This window comes from Oncorhynchus nerka, linkage group LG21 (assembly GCF_034236695.1).
Source record: "Oncorhynchus nerka isolate Pitt River linkage group LG21, Oner_Uvic_2.0, whole genome shotgun sequence".
NCBI classification, from domain to species: domain Eukaryota; kingdom Metazoa; phylum Chordata; class Actinopteri; order Salmoniformes; family Salmonidae; genus Oncorhynchus; species Oncorhynchus nerka.
Genome location: NC_088416.1, coordinates 7,106,534 through 7,129,984, shown reverse-complemented (window position 1 = coordinate 7,129,984; position 23,451 = coordinate 7,106,534). Strand labels below are relative to the sequence as shown.

The 23,451-nt window shown below is 42.9% G+C and overlaps 2 protein-coding genes across 3 annotated transcripts; both read left to right on the top strand.

Annotated features, from left to right (window-relative positions):
• The first annotated feature begins 26 nt into the window (after window positions 1-26).
• On the top strand, window positions 27-8,939 carry LOC115142484 (calpain-9-like). The gene is made up of 19 exons (XM_029681988.2): window positions 27-358; window positions 1,595-1,664; window positions 1,911-2,029; window positions 2,247-2,380; window positions 2,647-2,815; window positions 3,099-3,268; window positions 3,384-3,461; window positions 3,632-3,792; window positions 4,098-4,255; window positions 4,429-4,637; window positions 4,872-4,908; window positions 4,998-5,078; window positions 5,830-5,887; window positions 6,137-6,201; window positions 7,489-7,557; window positions 7,695-7,773; window positions 8,008-8,124; window positions 8,288-8,346; window positions 8,479-8,939. The coding sequence occupies exons 1-19, from the start codon at window positions 188-190 to the stop codon at window positions 8,503-8,505; spliced, it is 2,031 nt and encodes a 676-aa protein (XP_029537848.1). The 5' UTR covers window positions 27-187; the 3' UTR covers window positions 8,506-8,939.
• A 1,807-nt stretch (window positions 8,940-10,746) lies between these two features.
• LOC115142488 (protein LTV1 homolog) lies at window positions 10,747-21,814 on the top strand. 2 transcript variants are annotated; one of them, XM_029681996.2, is made up of 11 exons: window positions 10,747-10,930; window positions 11,376-11,507; window positions 12,569-12,769; window positions 13,159-13,246; window positions 13,365-13,497; window positions 13,759-13,984; window positions 16,182-16,309; window positions 16,466-16,599; window positions 16,774-16,826; window positions 17,022-17,222; window positions 21,276-21,814. In XM_029681996.2, exons 1-11 carry the CDS (start codon window positions 10,928-10,930, stop codon window positions 21,387-21,389), a joined length of 1,413 nt encoding a protein of 470 aa, XP_029537856.1. In that variant the 5' UTR covers window positions 10,747-10,927; the 3' UTR covers window positions 21,390-21,814. The 2 variants fall into 2 exon arrangements, with proteins under 2 accessions (XP_029537856.1, XP_029537855.1); XM_029681995.2 differs by having other exon boundaries at window positions 13,156-13,246.
• The last annotated feature ends 1,637 nt before the right edge of the window (window positions 21,815-23,451 follow it).

The following is a 23,451-nucleotide window of genomic DNA, read 5'->3' as shown; positions in this document are numbered from 1 at the left end:
CTTGACAGGCTTGTCACTCCGTCCAAACCACATACACATCAAAGAAACAGGATTTGCAAAACACCCAACACCGCTCTCTCTCCCAGTCTCTGTCACTGCTCACAAACAAGGGACATCTCTTCCCCCACACACACACACTGTCCTTCTCCATCTCTCCCAAGTTTCCCCTTTAGTCTGAGCCCTCAAGATGCCCGCCAAGTCCATCAGCACCCAAGCGGATGGGAAGACGTTTGAGCAGCTGAGGCAGGAGTGTCTACAGAAGAAGAAACTGTTTGAGGACCCAGACTTCCCTGCTTGCGACTCATCCCTCTACTACAGCCAGAGCGTGCCCATCAACTTTGAATGGAAGAGACCTGGGGTATGTAAGCTACAGTACAAAGGGTCTACTCCGAGGGAGCTAATGTGACTGAAAGAATACAGTAATTACAGTGTAATTAGAACATTTGCAGTTGATCGTTGAGAGTGAATGGCCTGGATGGGGTCTCTGTTTAGGTAGATTGTGCTAATTTGTTCTGAAGGCAAGACACTTTGCAATGTTAAAGTATAGAATTCTTATATTTACCTTATTCACATTATAGGGGCGGCAGGTAGTCTAGTGGTTAGAGCGTTGGACTAGTAACCGAAAGGTTGCAAGATCAAATCCCCGAGCTGACAAGGTAACAATCTGTCATTCTGCCCCTGAACAAGGCAGTTAACCCGCTGTTCCTAGGCTGTCATTAAATAAGAATTTGTTCTTAACTGACTTGCCTAGTTAAATAAAGGTCAAATCAAATAAATAAAAAAATATATATCAAACACTCAAGACCAAGCCAGTTCTGTCTTTTGAGGACGAGCTTTTATCCAACCATCCCTTTAAAACCAGTTCTGCAAGAAAGGAATATATTAGCCAATACTTTTATCTGGCTAATATCTAATTCCCTTTCTGCAGTGTTTGTCTTGAAACTTTAAAATGTCCTATGTACACATTTGAAGCTGGAGATACTGTACGTGCCTGTCTCACGTGTAGGGCACAGTCTTCTGGAATGTAGCCTTGAAGCCTGCGCTGAATGGTTTCTCTCTGACGTTGCTGGGAGTGGTGGTTGACAGGTTATGTGCTCAGAGAGGTTAGCTAATCTTAAGAGCTTACGCTAATCAGTTTTGACTCATTATATGTCCACAAAAACATTTACACTGTGCATTTCAATACATACCGCTGACCACACAAGGCCATTGAGATGAAGTGCCTTGCTAAGGTTGATACTGCAATGTGTAACTATTAAGATCTGTGATCAACTATTAAGACTAGCATACCTCAAACCTCTTAAGAAAACCATCTCTCCCTGTAACATTAGTGACTAAAATGGGAAATATCCAACTAAGATCCTTTTTTGTGATCCTTAAGCATTTCTCTCTTGGTTGATCCTTGTGAATGAATAGCTGTACCGTCTCTCTGTGTTTCCGCGTCCCAGTGACTGGGGACTTTGACTGATTTAAGACGCCAGGAATGTGAACACACCTTCCCGAAGTGGCAGAGTCACTCCAAACCCCATCTCCTTTTAAAACCTGTTTCTCCACTGTCACTAAGCCACTTATACCTGCTCCTATTCTTTTACAGGAACTTTGTGAGAATCCCGAATTCATAGTTGGTGGGGCTGATAGGACAGACATATGTCAAGGAGCACTAGGTTTGTATACATGGCACTTCTTATATGATACGAATCGTATATCATACATCGATATCCAAACACTAGAAATAACAATGAGATATTTGTCTGGGGACCACAAGAAAGCAGATTGTGGGCCTGATGTGGCCCCCGGGCCTTGAGTTGAAGACTTAGACTCTATAGCATTACATACGACAGCTAAGGTGGGAGGTTATGTCCATGGCTTTCAGTGTGTAGGTCCTGACTCATCGCATGTTTTTCACCCAGGGGACTGCTGGCTCCTGGCGGCCATTGCCTCTCTGACCCTCCATAAGGAGACACTGACCAGAGTGGTCCCCAACGACCAGGGCTTTGACCGCAGCTACGCCGGCATCTTCCACTTCCAGGTAGACTCGCCCACTACACAGCTATCAACTGCCCCTTCACATGTATTGACAGAACATTGCATTTTATCTATATGACAATATTACATTATTCACCGAATGTTTGAGTCTTACCTGTTAATTGTTACATCGTACTTACTCTATTGACATCAGTGATTACACAATTCTTTAGTTGAAGGAAGTCATCCGTAAGTATAGTCTGACATGTCTCTCCCCTCAGTTCTGGCAGCACAACAGATGGCTGGACGTGGTGGTGGATGACCGACTGCCTGCTGTGAGGAACCGCCTGGTGCTGCTCCACTCTGCCTCCAACAACGAGTTTTGGAGCGCACTGCTGGAGAAGGCCTATGCCAAGTATGTGTAACTTGTCAACTTTGAAAAGTACAGGTATAACATTTATGCAAACTAAAATAGTTGTTTTGTACAACTATTGTCACTTATCGTCACGTTTGCTTGATAGTGTGTAGTTTATGTAAAACATGAGTATTGGATGATTGCAACCAATTTTTCACCAAATGCATGCAGTACACTAGCTGCAAAGCTTGGGTTAATTTTCAAATGCCTGCTATTTGACGCCCGTTGTATCCCTAGTTAACCCATTCCATTCCTTGTCCTGTCAGGTTGAACGGGAGCTATGAGTCCCTGAAGGGAGGCTCTACCCTAGAGGCCATGGAGGACTTCACCGGAGGCGTTGGGGAGACGTACGAAACCAAAAGCGCTCCAACCGACCTCTTCAACATCATGAAGAAGGCCTACGACAGAGGCTCAATGATGGGCTGCTCTATAGACGTAAGGGCCTCCTAAACCAGTTTCACTGGAAGACCATTATACATGGGGTCCTTAGACACCAGGTCCTGTATTTCCAAAGCGTCTCAGAATAGGAGTGCTGGTCAGATATAGGATCAGTTTTCGTCTTTTAGATCACAACGAATAAGATAATATAGACAGGATGGACCTGATCCTAGATCTGCACTCCTACTACTACGAGACACTTTGTGAATACGGGTCCAGGTCTGAGAGACAGTCCTGGTCTTTGGTGACGGATACAGATTGTGATTTTTCCTCTCTCCAGATCACCAGCTCTGCTGAGTCAGAGGCCCAGACAGCTTCAGGGCTGGTGAAGGGACACGCCTACTCCATCACAGGCCTTGAGGAGGTTAACTACAGCGGGAAAAAGGTCAAGCTGATCCGGATCAGGAACCCTTGGGGACAGGTGGAATGGAACGGTGCCTGGAGTGACGAGTGAGTGCAGTTAATTTCCATCAGGTGTTGCTGAGACGAGTAGGAACAAAAACTAGCATACACTGCGCGCATTATGGGAACATGGTTATTCTGTTATCTGTTTTCTCTCTTACAGGTCTAGGGAGTGGAATGTAATCGACAGTTCTGAGAAAAAACGCATTCTTCAGAACGCCATGGATGATGGTGAATTCTGGTTAGTAACAACAGCGATTTTAATAGATTTAGTTTTACATCTGGCACTACATCCCGCATGTTCAACAGCAATAGGTTTTCCAGTGGCCCTGAACAGTAACCGGACAAGGTCTGGGTCCAATCCTGTATACAGTGAAGCCTTTTCTGAATCAAAATGGTTGCTTGTTTCAGGATGGAGTTTGAGGACTTCAAGGCCAACTACGACAAGATAGAGATCTGCAACCTGACGCCGGACTCTCTGACGGACGACACCAAGCGGAAGTGGGAGGTGAACATGTTCGAGGGCAACTGGATCCGTGGCTCCACCGCAGGCGGCTGCAGAAACTTCATAGGTGAGAGGACAAGGTTGCAGACAGAAATGTAATGAATAGACTGGACTTGATTCCCTATTATAAATGATTAACCTATATATTCTACACAGTACATTTCTATCTGAACGTCTGAGCCTCGTAATGTGACAGTAAGCTTGGTTCATACAAAGTTTGATGACCCAGATAAAAGGAATGCCAATTGTATCTTTGATGAATCCACTGTGCCAGAAGTGACCAACCCTGATTCTGGAATGCCAGATAGTGTATATAGGCTTTTTGTTCCAGCCCAGCAGTAATACAACCATTTAAAACTGTTTTCCCCCCAGATACATTTTGGACCAACCCTCAGTTCAAGCTGACCCTGCTGCATGCTGACGATAATAATGATAAGTGCAGCGTGGTCATCGCTCTGATGCAGAAGAACCGCCGTGCGCTGAGGAAAGAGGGACTGGACCTGCAAACCATTGGCTTTGCTCTTTACGAGGTTAGAGACACTGCATGCAAGAGACCATATGCACAAACAATAGGAATACATGGGTTGTCAATTTCCTAGTACATGCTACCTATAGTAACATTTATTTTGTTAATCACAAAGTTACTCATTCGTTATTTGAAGGGTCTTTAAAAACATGTCCCTCCCTCTCTCTTCTCCCTCAGGCCCCTGCAGATGAGGACCATCTGGGGAAAGACTTCTTCCGCTACAATGGGTCCAAGGCTCGCAGTAAGACCTACATCAACGTGAGGGAGATCTCCGAGCGCTTCACCTTGCCCCCAGGGAACTACCTGCTGGTGCCCACCACCTTCCAGCCCCACGACGAGGCCGACTTCATCATACGCATCTTCTCGGAGAAGGCAGCCGGAACCATGTATGATATTTACGGTTGGGAGTATTGCCTGTGAATCAGTATTAGTTTCCAGCAGATAGTTGGTTAAGGGAAAGGTTGAATGAAAGCACTTGATGGCTGTAGCCAATCTACGCTAAGATGTATTTGAGTTTTTAATATGGCATGTAGCCTAAATTGTCGTTCAATGTAAGATGTGCTGGACAAGTTAATGTTTGTGACTTGAGAAAGCTAATCACGGAGTGTTGTCATCAACAGGGAGATGGGTAACACAGTAGATGCTGATTTGCCAGATGTAAGTACTCTGCTGTTGAATATCACAAAACTGCAACGCTGAGACGCTCTGTACTTCCTGTTGATGATGTATTGTGATGTATCTCTCAGCCTCCAATGCCCAGTCTACCAGAGGAGGAGACGGATGAGGAGAAGGGACTGAGGAGAATGTTTGAAAAGATTGCTGGTTCGGTAAGTAAATGAAAATCTTCTAAGAAATGAGGAGAGCTGTCTCTGCTGAACTGGCAATGTCACTGATTCCGATACTATAAGCATGTCGAAAGGAATACAGTAATGTTGCATCCCCTGGCCATAAGACTGTTAAATGGCTAACAACTACAGCTCTCCCTCTTACAATATCCCACTCCCACAGACGATCCACACACTCTACCCACTCTGACACACACACCTTCACTGTCACTCTTTCTCACACACACACACACACACACTCGCATACAGCCTCACTCACACACTCAACACTCATTATTGATGCCACACAGTTACACCCCCCCACACCTACCTATTATTGATTCAATGTATTACTACCATTTACGCTGCGCTTAATTGATTATTGATTACCATTAGTATCTATCTATTTCTGCTACTGGTCACTGTTACTCCTGTTTACATGTATATATTATCATCAGTACTGTATATTACCATACGTATTTATATATTCCTGCTACCAGTCACTTTTCAGCCCTGTTTACATGTATATCCTACAACCAGTCACTTTTTATGTATAAACCCACCTCAACCACTCCAGTACCCTTACACATTGAATAAGGTACTGGCACTGACCTGAAAGAGCTCTCAATGTACAACATTTCACTGTACTGGTTTACACCTGTTGTGTCCTGTGGCGAATGAACTTTGAAACGTGTGCGCCACTCATTGGTCATAGCCAGAATATCATATTTTGTCTATTGTGTCTTCTCCTTAGGACCAGGCCATCTCTGCCAGGGAGCTTCAGCAGGTGTTGAATGGAGTACTTAGCAGGAGTAAGCAGCCCTCTTAAAGGTTCCATCCATTGTGTGTTATTACAACTCAGACGTTAGCATAAAAGAGCAATTCAACGAATGCCACTTGAATACACATCCACACGCACATTGTTTGACTCTTGACTCTTTAAAGCTAAATGACTTGCACACTCTGGGTCTGTGAGATTATACTTTCATGGATTACAGATCCTATAATATTGTCATGACTATTTCAGGAATGTGATATGATGTGCCTCTCTTTTCCTTCAGGGAGAGAGATCAAGTTTGACGGTCTGAGTCTCAACACCTGCCACAGCATCATCAACCTGATGGATGTATCCTTCACCTCTCCTAAATGCCTATAATGAGGCTTTGGAAAAATGCATTACTGGATTCATGCTTTTACAATGTACACTATATATACAGAAGTATGTGGACACTCCTTCAAATTAGGGGATTTAGCTATTTCAGCCACACTGTTGCGGACAGGTGCATAAAATAAAGCACACAGTCATGCAATCTCCATAGACAAACATTGGAAGTAGAATGGCTTTACTGAAGAGCTCAGTGACTCAACAAGTCAGTTCGTCAAATTTCTGCCCTGCTAGAGTTGCCTTGGTCAACTGTAAGTGCTGTTATTGTGAAGTGGAAACGTCTAGGAGCAACAACGGCTCAGCCGGGAAGTGGTAGGCCACACAAGCTCACAGAATGGGACCCGCCGAGTGCTGAAGCGCGTAAAAAATTGTCTGTCCTCTGTTGCAACACTCACTACCGAGTTCCAAACTGCCTCTGGAAGCAACGTCAGCACAAAAACTGTTCGTCTGGAGTTTCATTAAATTAATTTCCATGGCCGAGCAGCTGAACACAAGCCAAAGATCACCATGCACAATGCCAAGCTTCAGCTGAAGTGATGTAAGCTCACCACCATTGGACTCTGGAGCAGTGGAAACGTGTTTTCTAGAGTAATGAATCACGCTTCACCATCTGGTAGTCTGATGGATGAATCTGGGTTTGGCAGGTGCCAGGAGAACTCTACCTCATGTAATGCATAGTGCCAACTGTAAAGTTTGGTGGAAGAGGAATAATGGTCTGTGGCTGTTTTTCATGGTTCAGGCTAGGCCTCTTAGTTCCAGTGAAGGCAAATCTTAACACTACAACCTACAATGACATTTTAGACATTCTGTGTTTCCAACTTTGTGGCAACAGTTTGGGGAAGGACCTTTCCTGTTTCAGCATGACAAGGCCCCTGTGCACAAAGCGAGGTCCATACAGAAATGTTTTGTCAATCGTGTGGAAGAACTTGACTGGTCTGCACAGAACCCTGACTTCAACCCCATCGAACACCTTTGGGATGAATTGGAACGCCGACTGCGAGCCAGGACTAATCGGCCAACATCAGTGCCCGACCTCATTAATGCTCTTGTAGATGAATGGAAGCAAGTTCCCGCAGTAATGTTCCAACATCTAGTGGAAAGCCTTCCCATAAGAGTGGAGGCTGTTAGAGCAGCAAATTGGGGACCAACTCAATATTAATGCCCATGATTTTGGAATGAGATGTTTGACGAGCATGTGTCCACATACTTTTGGTCATGTACGTTATTTGCCTTGACAGATCAATCCAGGTTGACAATTCAGGGCAGCTTGAGTTTCAGGAGTTCAAGGTCTTCTGGGAAAAGATGAAGAAATGGATTGTAAGTACAGCATGACAACATGTTGTGGTCAGTTACAATATCATATACATTGTTATACAATAGCCTATGACGTCAATTTAATATTGAACATGTGTGTGGAGTTGAGGTGATAACGATGTCTATGGTGTTGGTTGCAGATGCTCTTCATTTCTTATGACACGGACCGGTCAGGGAAGATGTCCTCCTATGAGCTCCGCATAGCTCTGAAAGCAGCAGGTGAGAGACTACAGCGTGGTACATGGGGTTAGCACAGAATGCCTGCATAGAAGGTCATATCTCAATGGTAGAATGCTAGTGTTGAATCCTGTCTTTTGAACTTGAAGGTCTCTTTCTCTGGGAGTACTCCCACACTTTCTCAAGAAGACATTTCAGGGGGGGCAGAAAGACAAAAGTGTGACTTTAGGTGTGAATCAGAGCCTAACTAGTAACATTCTGTCTCCACCATCCAAGGCATGCATCTGAACACTAAGCTCCTCCAGCTGCTTGGCTTGAGGTTCGCTGACGAGAACTACGACATCGACTTTGATGACTACCTCACCTGCATCGTCCGCCTGGAAAATATGTTCAGTGAGTACCAAGGGACTGTACCACCTTATGGGATATATCTGCTCAAATAACTTGCATTTTCATGGAACAAGGAAACACTCAGATGTTTAGTGTTTTGGAGTTGTTGGACATACCCAATGTTATATTGGTTGTTGACAAAAAATATATATTTGTCCTCCCCCAGGGGTTTTCCAAGCATTGGACCAAAGCAAGACAGGTCAGGTCAACATGAACATACTGCAGGTATAATAAACATTGTATAATATGAACATTACATTTTGTATAATATGTTTCCACTGTAAAATTCCATCTGGTGTGATGTGCCCACCAAGACATGATTTGCTTTTGATTATGAAATAACTTTTGTCTTTTCAGTTCCTCCTTCTTTCCATGAACGTCTGAAGAGGATCCAGTGGAAGAACAAAGTAAAATAACGGGCTTGGGGTGCAATATGTGTTGCTTGCAAATACACTAATATCGAGTCGTTCCCGCTGGGAACGCGGTTAGCGGATACACTAGTTATAATTCATGCATAAAACATACGCTATATAGTTATAGCTATGTTTTAACGTTGTATGCCTTTGTCTCTCTTGAATTCACTCAATAGAGACATTTTGTTTTAAAACGAAACCAACATACTTGTGCCACAGTTTGGAACTTATGCCTCTTGTATTTGACAATCAGGAGGATTTGTGTTAAATTCTGTTTACAGAGATGCTCCAATAATAAATAATGCACTGATCAAGTTTTTAAAGTTTCATCATGTTGACACACCGTTTCAGTTGTTTTCTCAGTTTGGGATTATACCAAATAAAAATTATATTATGAAAATGTAATATCTGCTGTCTGTGTCTGAGCTTTAGATTTGTCCATAAATATTGAAATGTAGAATACTTTCTCAGCATGCTAAGAAGAAATTAAACAAATTGCCCTACTTAAATAAGCAAATATTTATGGTGGATCTCCAATGATTCTATATTGATTTTGGGCTCTGATATCACACGCTGCAAGATTCTTCACTTGGTGTTGAGGATTGTCGATACCACGCTGTCTCAAGAAAACAATTGTGTTATTTAATGTAGCTGCAAGGAGCAGTGGCTCAAAGCAGCCTGAAATATTTTCAGTCAGACATTCACGCTTGCTAGAGTTGAAATACCTAGCCAACATTTAGAATTTAATAACATTGCTTGTGAACTTCAGAGCTGTAGCGATTTGACAATGTGGCTTTGATTAAAGGCAAGTGCAAAAGTATACTAGCGGTAGTAATCGCTCATTCTCTATAGTCTACGCGTTATGGGTGATGCAAAATAAAGTAATCTCACTGGCTTCTTCTCTGGCGAGCTCTCATTGGCTATTGCTCACCTCACATTACAAAAGCTTTGTAGATTTCGTGCCAATAAAATAAAACAGACTGTATCACAAACGGCGGTGATTGGGAGCCCCATAGGGCGGCGCACAATTGGCCCAGCGACTTCCGGGTTCGGCCGGTGTAGGCCGTCATTGTAAATAGTCATTTGTTCTTATCTGATTTACTTTCTTAAATAAAGGTTACACAAAATATCGGGAAGTCTTGAGCTGGATGATGCTGTGATCGATTCCTGTTGTTCATTATCGATTAGTTTGGTCGTCTGGGTTATACCAACTGAAGGGGAACACGTATTAGGGGAATGGGGATACCTCGTCAATGTACAACTGAATGCATTCCACTGAAATGTGTTTTCCGCATTTAACCCAACCCCTCTGAATCAGAGAGGTGCGGCGGGTTGCCTTAATCAACATCCACGTCTTCGGCGCCCGAGGAACAGTTGTTTAACTGCCTTGCTCAGGTGTTGCTTTATTATTCAGGAGTGTCAAGACCTGACCCTCAGAACCTACTTGTTAACAAAATTAAGTACGTTTCCTTTAAAATTATTCATAAATATTATCCTGACAACCACTATATGAAGAAGTTTAAGAAAAACAAACTCAAATTGTACCTTTTGTAATGACCATCCAGAAACGTGGACATTTTTGGCATTGTATTCATGCAAGACATCAGTAGATTTATAATTTAACGCATTTATGGAGATTTTGCACTATTGTGTAGAGATGTACTGCTTGGATAATTTACCTAAAATAGAAATAAGTTGAAACAATTTTATGTAATTAATTTGATTATTCGTTGTGCCAAATTTCATATTCACAAATGTAAATTTACAAACAAAACACATTTTCTTACCTTACAAAAAGAAATGGAACTATATTTTAAGACAATTAAATATTCTAACAAAAAAACTGTTAGAAGTATAAGTATGTCTGTCCCTTAAGGTCCTTGTGTAATGTGATATTGTACCCCCTAGCCCCATTTTCCTTTGTATATTATTCATATATACTTGTGTTCCTCTATGTACTTTCTGCCTTGTTCAGTGGCAAAACGACAGATTTTTACCTTGTCAGCTGTGGATTCGATCCAGCAACCTTTCGGTTACTGGCCCAACACTCCTACCCGCCAGGCTACTTACATTCCAGTTAATTGGTTTTCAATTAACAATTATTTCATAGAGAATACATACTTTGACAACATAATATATTAATACAAATACAAGAATGTATAGCCATCTGATATAATGTATGAAGTGAACAAAGTACACCCCTTTTGTCCTGTGAAATGGTTTGTTCCAAAAATGGTAGAAGCAGCGTGTGAGGAAGGAGTCCGCGTGGATAAACAACATTGACATTTATTTTTTAAATCCCCGTAAATGACACTATTTTAGCGCGAGATAACTGTCAGAAACGTTTTTGTAAAAATACTTTGAAAGTGTGTTCACAGCGATCCAATTGAACTATGGTAAGCACACTTTCAGCTGCCAACGTTGTTTTAGCTTTGCATTCTATCTATGTCGACAGACAGACAGGCAGCTGACTTACTAACGTACATAAATAATGCCAACTGTTGTGCTTGTCAATGTCTACTAAACCAAACATGTTAGCTAGTTAATATGTTGTTTCAAGTGTGGGTGAGTTTGATCGTTTTAGCAATAGCCAACAAACTAGATTGTGTGTTGGTTGTTAGCAAGTTAAGCTAAGTTAGCTAACTAGCTAGTGCATGAACATCAATTTACATTTCAGAACAGTTATTCCTTTCTTACTGCCTAACCCTCATGTACAAAGGGCTTGTGATGAACAGTGACCACTCAACACAGGTCACTGATATATTGCTGCATCTGAGCCTGATGCAGGTGACCCAAAGACTATGTAACAAATTGCATTATCTACATGTCTTTCTTTTCTAGCCTAATAAAAGGAAGAAGGCATTCATTGACAAGAAGAAAGCGGTGACCTTTCACCTGGTCCACAGAAGTCAGAGGGACCCCCTCGCTGCTGACGAGAAAGCACCGCAGCATGTCCTCTTACCCGCACAAAAGGTAAGAACGTGTTATTACAGTGGTTCCCAACCGGTTACTGAGTATGGTTAATAATGAGATTATTGTGGATAGTCAGATTAATATAATAGTTTGATTAAAACGTATATGCATGTTTTGCAAGAAGAACAATTCCCCTAATAATCCTGTTTACATGGACACATTTGGACACATCTGAAAATGTTACCTGTTGATGCTCTGATAAATGCCTGAAATCCCCAATCAAAATAAACTTTCTACCACACATGAACATGTTATTTTTGGGAAGCATATTTGATTCTGAGTTCGGACATGTAAAGTTTGTATGTGGAAAAACGACTTATAAAATGCATACGTTTAGTTGTACCGAACTCATTTCACTCGTGCTGTTGCTAACACATGCGCAGATCAGAGACACCGCTGGACCGCCGATGAAGTTGTTTACATGTCCTATTAATTCGAAAGATTGCTCAGAAAAGCAAATGTTTTAATCGGCGATTTAATGTGACCTTACGCCGATTTAAGATGAACAGAGTAGGGTGTTTACATGAGTATTGCATAGGAAACGTACTCACTGTACCGTCAACTGAATTTTGCTCTGCCCGGAGTACTGCTGAAGTACCCACTCGTGTGCATGAGTCTTGAGAGTCCGTGCTTCTCCATCTGCATTGCTTGCTGTTTTGGGATTTTAGGCTGGGATTCTGTATAAGCACTTTGTGACATCTGCTGATGTAGAAAGGGCTTTATAAGTACATTTGATTGAGATTCGTGTCAAGTACCCCCTGTGGATAGACCAAGTACCCCCAGGGGTTCTAGTACCTACTGTGTTAGTACATGTACCAAACTTTACTCAGGTATTTAGTGTTGCAATGGAAGAAATGGTCACAGTTTTCATCAAAAGACATCCATTGGTTACAATATTTAGGCTATTTGTCCTAGTAGAAGAGTTGCACTTCAAGTCAAAAACATATTTGTTGTAGATATTCATTGGCCAAGGACAACCAAGATATTTGGTGCATTAAAATCCCACAATTGTATTTTTTGTCTCATGGTCCGTAACCACTTACTCTACTGTCTGTGTTCAGGTGGAGGTGGAGAAGCGGCAAGAGGAGCAGAGGGAGTTTGGGGTGTTTTTCGACGACGACTACAACTACCTGCAGCACCTGAGAGAAACGGCTCGGCCCGTAGAGTGGGCTTCATCCGGCAAATCACAGAGAGGCAAACGTACCCATGACCTCCAGGATGGGGATGATGACGACGATGGGGAGGAGGAAAAGGCTACTCCTGTAAGTTTAGCACGAGGTCCAGTGGTTGTTGCTGAGTGGAACGGTTGTGTGAATGTTTGGGCTATATATTGGACCAAACCGCCGATGGTGTAAATACAAGTTGAAATGATCTTGTCCTTTGCTAACAATGTAGCTAGCTGGAGTAGTTTTTAAGAGGCTTGCATTTGTGAGATCAAATTTCCCCACTTTCCCCAATACATAGTGTATTTTAGGTTGTGGTAGGAGTGACTGTAGGATGGGGTATGGGGCCAACATTAGCTATCATGACTACATTTCTCTTAATAACCACTACACATTTTATAGCAACAGCGAGTAGGGTAGCCAGTATTTTTGAGGTAATTGTGATAGACGGAAGTATTAAACCTATTATGCTTTTGTAACTTCAGCAGACCGTCTCTTTCAACTTGCCCTCCTCTGTGTTTGCATCAGAGTTTGAGGAGGAGGTGGGAATGTTGAACAAAGCTGCCCCCATCTCAGGTAAGAGGCCTCCCCTCCGTCAGTAACAAAACCAAACGCCAGGTCATGATTCTAAATCGGTGAAGTCTTCCAAGTTTTTAAAACTCCTTTTCTCTCCCCCTCGTGTTTTGTCTCAAAGGACCCAGGCTGGACATGGACCCAGACATCATAGCTGCTCTCGACGAGGACTTTGACTTTGACGACCCAGACAACATGCTGGATGACGACTTCATTTTGAAGGCCAACGATGTCAAAGGAGCTGTTGGCGTGGGGTAAGAATGTATACTTTATATCCGTTTTATTTATTTTTAGCGAGCCTTAGTCCCATTCATTTGGGCTATACCAATCAAGTTACAATTGTTGAGAGAGAGAGGATTGCTTTTTGTGTTTTTAGTTTCTTACTAAGAGCTGGTTAACATCTGCTAATTGAAGTCCTGTCACAATAAAGCCGTGCTCTCCCAAGTCCCTTTGCGCTGTTGGTAACCTCCTCTCTCGCTCTCTCACTCACTCTCTCACTCACTCTCATATTGCAGTGATGGTGATGAAGAGTGGGAGGATACAGACGAAGAGGAGAGCGACTCTGAGGGAGACTTTAACTCCGAGGGCGGTGTCTCTGGTGATGAGGACGGCGAGGGGCACCCCCGGGAGTTCATGTTCATGGACGAGGAGACGAAAACTCGCTTCACAGAATACTCCATGACCTCGTCAGTCATGAGGAGGAACGAACAGCTCACACTGCTGGACGACCGCTTTGAGAAGGTCAGTGAGCCCCGGACATACTTTTGGGGTTTGGACCTGGGTTGCATTTTGTGACCTTTGGTAAAAGATAAACTGTGGTTGACTGCCTGATCGAACAGCATAAACACTCAGGGCTGTGGCGGTCACAAAATGTAGTCAGACGGTGATTGTCAAGCAAATAACTGTCGGTCTCACGGTGATTGACAGTTAATTAACATAAACACATTTAGCATCTCCTGGCTTCCACATTTTAAGAAGTCTAATACACGTTGGGCTGTATGTTTTGATGATGAGACTCTAATGATGATTTGAAATAAGTTGCTTAAATGCATGAGTTCTGCTTAGTTTTTTTTCCCGCAAGCTGTACACACTCCAATAGTCTCTCATTGACTATTCGACAAGCTCTTGATAATGCCTCGAATTTCACGGCGGCATCCCCTTTCTGGCTGTAATGCACCCTAAAAAAAAATCCATACCTTTTGCAGGCCGGTGTGCTGCGTTGTGCCCTTCTCCCTGAGTGCACTGCGCAAGCCGAAGCACGGCTCTCCGTCACGTGACCGGGTCTTGTTCACAAGCTACAAGTTAAGGCAGATGCAACTGCGGGCGTCCTTATTATATTATGGGCGGCAGGGTAGCCTAGTGGTTAGAGCGTTGGACTAGTAACCGGAAGGTTGCAAGTTCAAATCCCGAGCTGACAAGGTATAAATCTGTCGTTCTGCCCCTGAACAGGCAGTTAACCCACTGTTCCTAGGCCGTCATTGAAAATAAGAATTTGTTCTTAACTGACTTGCCTCGTAAAATACATTTTTTAAATTTTTAAATTTTTTAAATCCAATTCTGAGGTGCATATTGAAGATATTGGAAGAACTGGCCACATTTACTTTTTGTCAGCCAAGAAGAGGAGTAGGCCTAACGAACAGCAAAAGCACTAGCCTATGTCAATCAACTATCCCCCATAGTACAAAAGTCTACTTATTCTGTACGAGAAATAAGTATTCCAAACATAGTCTGGGACAGTTGTGGGATGCAATGGATCCCAAATTAATACAACCACAAGCATCCAAATAATGTATTGTGCAATGTGGTGGAAGCAAAGGATCTGAACATTTAGCTTAAAATGTTGATAAACTATGCAGCTTTTTCTTCACATTATAAGCGCGAATGTTCCATTAGCGGGAAAACACCATTCTCAAAAGTGACCTAAAATGCGATTATGCATGTAATGTTTTCACGATAGAGGTGCATTTCTATGCTGAAAATGATCTTCCCCAAACGTGAAACTCTTGCGCTGCTTATGTATGCACATTAGACTCTACACCCCTTGTAAAGTGGATATATGTGCTTAATTTTAAGAAGTTATTTGGCCACTTTAATTACGATACAAACCTTATTAAAACATATACGCCGATGGGCTAGGCTACATGAGGTGTGTGACTATGATTCGAACAAGTCGCAAAAGGTATTTTTTTTCTTATGCTGGGCATCATTCACAAGTGAATGTCCCCCATCAGACTATTCTTAATTTAATCTTGTCTTTGCATATACTATTTAATATATGTGTAACATTTTTACTTATTTAGATTTTACCATTATCATGCACCTGCATCGAAACACGGGCAGTGGGAAAAAATCAATGTCATCTATGCACTTAAATAGTGATGGAAGTTTTTCCCCACGGTTTATTTTAATGCCAGCCAGATAGTCTATACTCCTGTTGTAAAGAGAAAGTAATGTGCTTAATATTAGGAAAGTTGAGAAATAAATATAGTAGGCCGAGCCTATAGAAAGCTGATGGGATCCTCCTCTTTTTATTAGCGGCCATCACTCTGCTTTCTCCTGCAATAGCATAGCCTATAGAAATGTGCCTCAACATGAGCTCATTGGCTCTCATGAAGTGTTTGATTCGATTTTCCTTTACATTTGCGTTGTTGCCAAAGTGATTAGAGGGACAATCGAGTGCTGAGTACCAGGCAGTTTGGTAAGCTACTGATCACCAGCAGCATCAGCTTGGAGAAGCCTAATTACCGTGACTAAACGCTCATGTGAAATTTGACTGCCTACATGACTCGTGACCACTGGTGTGGCGGTAATACGGTCACCGCAACAGCCCTACACTCAGGTGCTGATTTCAACTTATGATATTCCTTTAATTCGAACAATGATTTCAATGAATGTCATTGTATCGTTTTCAGAACTTGTTTCTTTCTGTCGCCCATAGTTTTTCGAGCAGTTTGATGAGGATGAGATTGGGGCCCTGGACAACGCTGAGCTGGAAGGGCATATCGAGCCAGACAGTGCTCGCCTGGAGGAGGTCATCAAAGACTACTTCAAACAGAAGGAGTTAGAGTGAGTGTGTAACTCTTTTGCCATAGCAATACTCTTAGATAAAGACAGAGGTGGAAGTCCTCATTGGACACAATGGATTACCATAAGCATTTCTTTGTGTGTATGTGTGATTAACTATAGATAATGACAGTAATTGAATCAACTATGTTCTTTCAGCTACCGGAGGCCTGATGCCCTGGGTCCTAAAGAGCTGCCAGTGGTGAGGGAGGAGGAGGATGAAGAGGAACAGGAGATGGAGACCATTGTCCTGACGGCACCGGCAGAGAAGTGGGACTGTGAAACCATTATCAGTAAGTTAGTCTACTAAACGTGTTGCTATTGTCTGTTCAGTAACTAACACTTTAAGATTGCCTGATGACAATTCTGTTCTGATGACATACCTATTGGCTAGATCTTTATTACCATAATTACAACATTTTCCCTTTTTGTTAATGAATATTGAAGTCCTTTCTTTACTATCCAAGGTACCTATTCAAATTTGTATAACCATCCAAAAATCATCAAAGATCCACCAAAGGTAAGAAATGTTTTCCTCTGTTGGTTGTTTGAGCGAAGTAAGTAAGTTTCATATCTAACGTTAAACATTTTGTGAGGCTTTTAGCTCGTCTTCCTACCCAACGTTAGCTACTAAGTTGTGAATTCAAGGCATCAGCTCCGGGCCATTGTTGCTGTTGATATGACCGTTTAGTGTATTTCTGTGTTCTCTTCTCAGGCAAAGCCCATCCGAGTGTCTACCAGGACAGGCATTCCTCTGGACGTCCTTCCCGGGAGGGGCCCGACAGCCAAGCAGGCGGAGCGCATGGAGCGTATCAACGACTCAGACCTGCCCCGAGTTGCCACACAGCCCCGACCTCGAGAGGAGAGCAAGGAGGAGCGGAAAGCCAGGAAACAGGCTATCAGAGAAGAGCGCAAGGTGGGTTACTATACTCAGGGCTAATAGCTCTGTCTTGTCCTCCCTACTGGGTGTTCATGTTGAGAATTAATTTATTGTTGGCTTGGTAACAAAATTGTTGAAAAAGCTCCTGGAACAATTGTCATAGGTTGGAATACTGTGCTCCATGTTGTTTATATAGAGTTGAAGTCAGAAGTTTACATACACTTAGGTTGGAGTTATTAAACTCGTTTTTCAACCACTCCACACATTTCTTGTTAACAAACTACAGATTGGCAAGTGGGTTAGGACATCTACTTTGTGCATGACACAAGTAATTTTTCCAACAATTGTTTACAGACAGATTATTCCACTTATAATTCACTGTATCACAATTCCAGTGGGTCAGAAGTTCAAATGAAAAGAAATCAGCCAAGACCTCAGAAAAATAATTGTAGACCTCCACATGTCTGGTTCATACCGCTCAAGAAGGAGACGCATTCTGTCTCCTAGAGATGAACGTACTTTGGTGCAAAAATCCCAGAACCACAGCAAAGGACCTTGTGAAGATGCTGGAGGAAACAGGTACAAAAGTATCTATATCCACAGTAAAACGAGTCCTATATCGACATAACCTGAAAGGACACTCAGCAAGGAAGAAGCCAGTGCCCCAAAACCGCCATAAAAAAGCCAGACTATGATTTGCAACTGCACATGGGGACAAAGATTGTACTTGGCGAAATGTCCTCTAGTCTGATGAAGCAAAAATAGAACTGTTTGGCCATAATGACCATCGTTATGTTTGGAGAAAAAGGGGTAGGCTTGCAAGCCGAGGAACACCATTCCAACCGTGAAGCATGGGGGTGGCAGCATCCTGTTGTGGGGGAGCTTTGCTGCAGGAGGGACTGGTGCACTTCACAAAATAGATGGCATCATGAGGGCGGAAAATTACGTGGATATATTGAAGCAACATCTCAAGACATCAGTCAGGAAGTTAAAGCTTGGTCGCAAATGGGTCTTCCAAATGGACAATGACCCCAAGCATACTTCCAAAGTCGTGGCAAAATGGCTTAATGACAACAAAGTCAAGGTATTGGAGTGGCCATCATAAAGCCCTGATTTGTGGGCAGAACTGAAAAAGCGTGTGCTAGCAAGGAGGCCTAGAAACTTGACTCAGTTACACCAGCTCTGTCAGGAGGATTGGGCCAAAATTCACCCAATTTATTGTGGGAAACTTGTGGAAGGCTACCTGAGATGTTTGGTCGAAGTTGAACAATTTAAAGGCAATGCTACCAAATACTAATTGAGAGTATGTAAACTTCTGACCCACTGGGAATGTGATGAAATAAATAAAAGCTGAAATAAATCATTCTCAACTATTATTCTGACATTTCACATTCTTAAAATGAAAGTGGTGATCCTAACTGACCTAAGACAGGGAATTTCTACTTGGATTAAATGTCAGGAATTGTAAAACTGAGTTTAAATGTATTTGGCTATGGTGTATGTAAACTTCCGACTTTAACTGTATATATATATTTATTTTTTCTCCAGAGCTGTATGTATACATATATAAAGAGACCACTGCAATATTACCCAGGTTTTTTATATTTATCTTGTTTTTCTATTTATAGGTATGTGTTTGGGTAAAATTAACATTTTTATTTTATTCTATAAACTACTGACATTTCTCCCAAATTCCAAATAAAGATATTGTCATTTAGAGGATTTATTTGCAGAAAATGACAACTGGTCAAAATAACAAAAAGGTGCAGTTTTTTTCTGAGTATATTATATCTCAGCAAAAAAAAGAAACGTCCACTCACTGTCAACTGCCTTTATTTTCAGCAAACTTTACATGTGTAAATATTTGTATGAACATAACAAGATTCAACAACTGAGAAAAACTGAGAACAACTTCCACAGACATGTGACAAACAGAAATTGAATAATGACTAACAGAAATTGAACAAAGGTGGGGGTCAAAAGTAACAGTCATTATCTGGTGTGGCCACCAGCTGCATTAAGTACTGCAGTGCATCTCCTCCTCATGGAGTGCACCAGATTTGCCAGTTCTTGCTGTGAGATGTTACCCCATTCTTCCACCTGCAAGTTCCTAGACATTTCTGGGGGGATTGGCCCTAGCCCTCCGATCCAACAGGTCCCAGACGTGCTCAATGAGATTGAGATCCAGGCTCTTCGTTGGCCATGGCAGAACACTGACATTCCTGTCTTGTAGGAAATCACGCATAGAATGAGCAGTATGGCTGGTGGAATGTCAGGATGAGCCTGCAGGAAGGGTACCACGTGAGGGAGGAGGATGTCTTCCCTGTAACGCACAGCGTTAAGATTGCCTGCAATGACGACAAGCTCAGTCCGATGATGCTGTGACACACCGCCCAAGACCATGATGAACCCTCCACCTCCAAATCGATCCAGAGTACAGACCTCGGTTTAACGCCCATTCCTTCGACGATGAACGCGAATCCGACCATCACCCCCGGGGGGAGACAAAACCGCGACTCGTCAGTGAAGAGCACTTTTTGCCAGTCCTGCCTGGTCCAGCGACGGTAGATTTTGTGCCCATAGGGGACGTTGTTGCCGGTGTTGTCTGGTGAGGACCTGCCTTACAACAGGCCTACAAGCCCTCAGTCCAGTCTCTCTCATGGAGGGATTGTACGTTCCTGGTGTAACTCGGACAGTTGTTGTTGCCATTCTGTACCTATCCCGCAGGTGTGATGTTCGGATGTACTGATCCTGTGCAGGTGTTGTTACATGTGGTCTGCCACTGCGAGGAACATCTGCAGTCCTCATGCCTCCTTGCAGCATGCCTAAGGCACATTCACACAGATGAGCAGGGACCCTGGGCATCTTTCCTTTGGTGTTTTTAGAGGCAGTAGAAAGGCCTCTTTAGTGTCCTAAGTTTTCATAACTGTCAAATCAAATGTATTTATATAGCCCTTCGTACATCAGCTGATATCTCAAAGTGCTGTACAGAAACTCAGCCTAAAACCCCAAACAGCAAGCAATGCAGGTGTAGAAGCACGGAGGCTAGGAAAAACTCCCTAGAAAGGCCAAACCCTAGGAAGAAACCTAGAGAGGAACCAGGCTATGTGGGGTGGCCAGTCCTCTTCTGGCTGTGCCGGGTGGAGATTATAACAGAACATGGCCAAGATGTTCAAATGTTCATAAATGACCAGCATGGTCGAATAATAGTAAGGCAGAACAGTTGAAACTGGAGCAGCAGCATGGCCAGGTGGACTGGGGACAGCAAGGAGTCATCATGTCAGGTAGTCCGGGGGCATGGTCCTAGGGCTCAGGTCCTCCGAGAGAGAGAAAGAAAGAAGGAGAGAATTAGAGAACGCACACTTAGATTCACACAGGACACCGAATAGGACAGGAGAAGTACTCCAGATATAACAAACTGACCCTAGCCCCCCGACACAAACTACTGCAGCATAAATACTGGAGGCTGAGACAGGAGGGGTCAGGAGACACTGTGGCCCCATCCGAGGACACCCCCGGACAGGACCAAACAGGCAGGATATAACCCCACCCACTTTGCCAAAGCACAGCCCCCACACCACTAGAGGGATATCTTCAACCACCAACTTACCATCCTGAGACAAGGCTGAGTATAGCCCACAAAGATCTCCGCCACGGCACAACCCAAGGGGGGGGCGCCAACCCAGACAGGATGACCACAACAGTGAATCACCCACTCAGGTGACGCACCCCCTCCAGGGACTGTGACCTTTATTGCCTACCGCCTGTAAGCTGTTAGTGTCTTAAAGACTGTTCCACAGGTGCATGTTCATTAATTGTTTATGGTTCATTGACACAAGCATGGGAAACAGTGTTTAAACCTTTTACAATGACGATCTGTGAAGTTATTTAGATTTTTTTTTACGAATTAACTTTGAAAGGGTCCTGAAAAAGAGACGTTTCTTTTTTTGCTGAAATTATATACATTGTATAACTACATTTATTTTTTTGTAAGCGTCATCTATGAATACGGTTCAAGTATTTTGGATATCTTGTAGAATGCTTTTTGTCCTTCACCATTGACAACATATTTCTTGAATGTTCCTACAGGAGCGAAGAACAGAAAAAAAGGCCAACAAAGAGGCGTTCAAACAGGAAAAGGTCTATCAAGAGAAACAAATGTTGAACCTGCGTTCCAACGTCCAGGGTCTAAAGCTGTCTTAGCTGCCCAGATGGAAGATGAATTGGGACTGACTTTGTGCTCATCCTCTTAACTGGATTACTGATGGACAACAACCCTGCAACCGCCATTTTGCAGAGGACCCCCAACACGAGGACTATGGGCTGTGTGGCATTTTTTTGTGAAGTGTTCAGAGATTAATGTAGCCTGGTCCCAGATCTGTTTGTGCTCTCCCCAACTCCTATGATCATTCTCACCATGACAGTAAGTCTTCAAGACTGCACAAACAGATCTGGGACCAGGCTAATTCAGACGTTTAAAAAAAAAATTATAGATCAACTGTTTTGAAGTTAGCATGTCAGTCATCAGAGTGCAGTTCACTAACCCTTCTTACCTTATACAATAAAGCTAAAGAATCTTCCTGGTTTTTTTGTTGAGAAAAATTAAATACTTAGTCTGTTTTATTTTACAGTTGTGTGTGTGACATTCATTTGGTTATTCAATTATATTTCAATGCTCAACCACCCTAAATATTTTTACATCCTGAGTAATGTTTACTGAAGATTAGTTCAGCACACAGATTTGAACTGGCGATAGACTTACGGAAATCTCCCAGGGACCATTAAAAACAGAAATACAACAGAAAATAACATTATACAGAGTGGCAATCATTATCTAACCAGGGGCCTGTTGCACAAAAGTAGAATTAAGACATCCGGGATAAATGACTCAGCTGAGCTCAATGAAGCCAAAACATGTGGGTCCAGGCTTAATTGGTTGCACAAAGACCAAGCCAGGATGAGCAGACACGGATTCATTAAACCAGGTGAAACCAATCCTGGATAGGTGCGCGCTCACGGCTCACTCAAATAGACCCCGCCACAGATCACAGATTAACTGATTTACCATGGCAACTAGAGCCGCGTACTTTTCCCCGTCGGAAGCACAAATCCTCATGGAGGCATACGAGGAGGTAAAATATATAATTAAGAAGAAAGGCAACACCGCCACAGTGATAAAGCAAAGAGAAAACGCGTGGCAAAGTATTGCAGACCGCCTGAATGCGTAAGTAGTGCACAATTACACACTCACCGCTCCGCTGAAACATCACAATTACAATTCAAATATTTAATTCACATCTCCAAAAATGCAGTTGTACTGTAATTATGAAACGGTTAAATTTTTAATTGAAATGCACTGCAGATATGAGTGAAATTGTGTAAAGTAACTCCATCACACTGTATAAAGCTATGATAAAATTTTTGATATTGTCCATTGACGAACACTCTGCATTGCCAGTGATGTGCATTGATTGGTGTAATATTCCTCATCTTATGATTTCAGATGGTCTGCAATGCTGACTGTGTGATCAGCAATGTTGTGGCAAAATGGCCTGGCTCAGTCCATGACTCCAGAATCTTTCGGGCCTCTGAAATCTATCAGTGCCTATCACAAGGTAAGCCACACAACCCCTATTTATAACCATCATGGCTGTGTCAAGAATATCACTGTGTTTATGAGGTAGTAATGATGAGATTTTGTGTTGACAGGTGAATTCTCTGGTGTGTTGCTGGGAGACAGGGGTATGGCTGCCAGCCTTTTCTCCTGACACCTTTCACAGACCCCCAGGAAGCACAGCAGGCCTACAACCATGCCCATGCCAGGACCAGGGCCAGAGTTGAAATGACCTTTGGCCTCCTGAAGGCACACTTTCACTGCCTTCACAAATTAAGGGTCAGCCCTGTTAGGGCATGTGATATTACTGTGGCTTGTGCTGTCCTCCACAATGTGGCCTGCCTGAGGAAGGAGAGGGCCCCCAGAGTGCCACCAGCCATGGACTGGGACAATCCGGCAATCTTCCCTGATGACGACAGTGGTCGGCTGCTGAGGGACCAATATGTGTTGAATTATTTTAGTTAGTATGTGTGCTTTCAATTTTGGTTAAATATGTCCTGCGGTGGCAGAGGAATTTGGGTTTTTTGGGTTCGTTTTTTGACGAATTTGGCCTCTTATGATGTTTGTGCGGTATACTGTGTGTAATACAAGGCTGCAGGGAGGCTACTGCATCCATTCATTTGTCTGTTCAGTTGATGTGTATGGATTTGT

Coding starts and splice junctions, on each gene's coding strand:
- LOC115142484 (XM_029681988.2), top strand. CDS start 188: ATGCCCGCCAAGTCCATCAGCACCCAAGCGGATGGGAAGACGTTTGAG. Junction 359..1,594: donor TTGAATGGAAGAGACCTGGG/GTATGTAAGCTA, acceptor ATTCTTTTACAG/GAACTTTGTGAGAATCCCGA. Junction 6,202..7,488: donor GCATCATCAACCTGATGGAT/GTATCCTTCACC, acceptor AGATCAATCCAG/GTTGACAATTCAGGGCAGCT.
- LOC115142488 (XM_029681995.2), top strand. Junction 11,508..12,568: donor TCCTCTTACCCGCACAAAAG/GTAAGAACGTGT, acceptor GTCTGTGTTCAG/GTGGAGGTGGAGAAGCGGCA. Junction 12,770..13,155: donor AGGAGGAAAAGGCTACTCCT/GTAAGTTTAGCA, acceptor TTGTAACTTCAG/CAGACCGTCTCTTTCAACTT.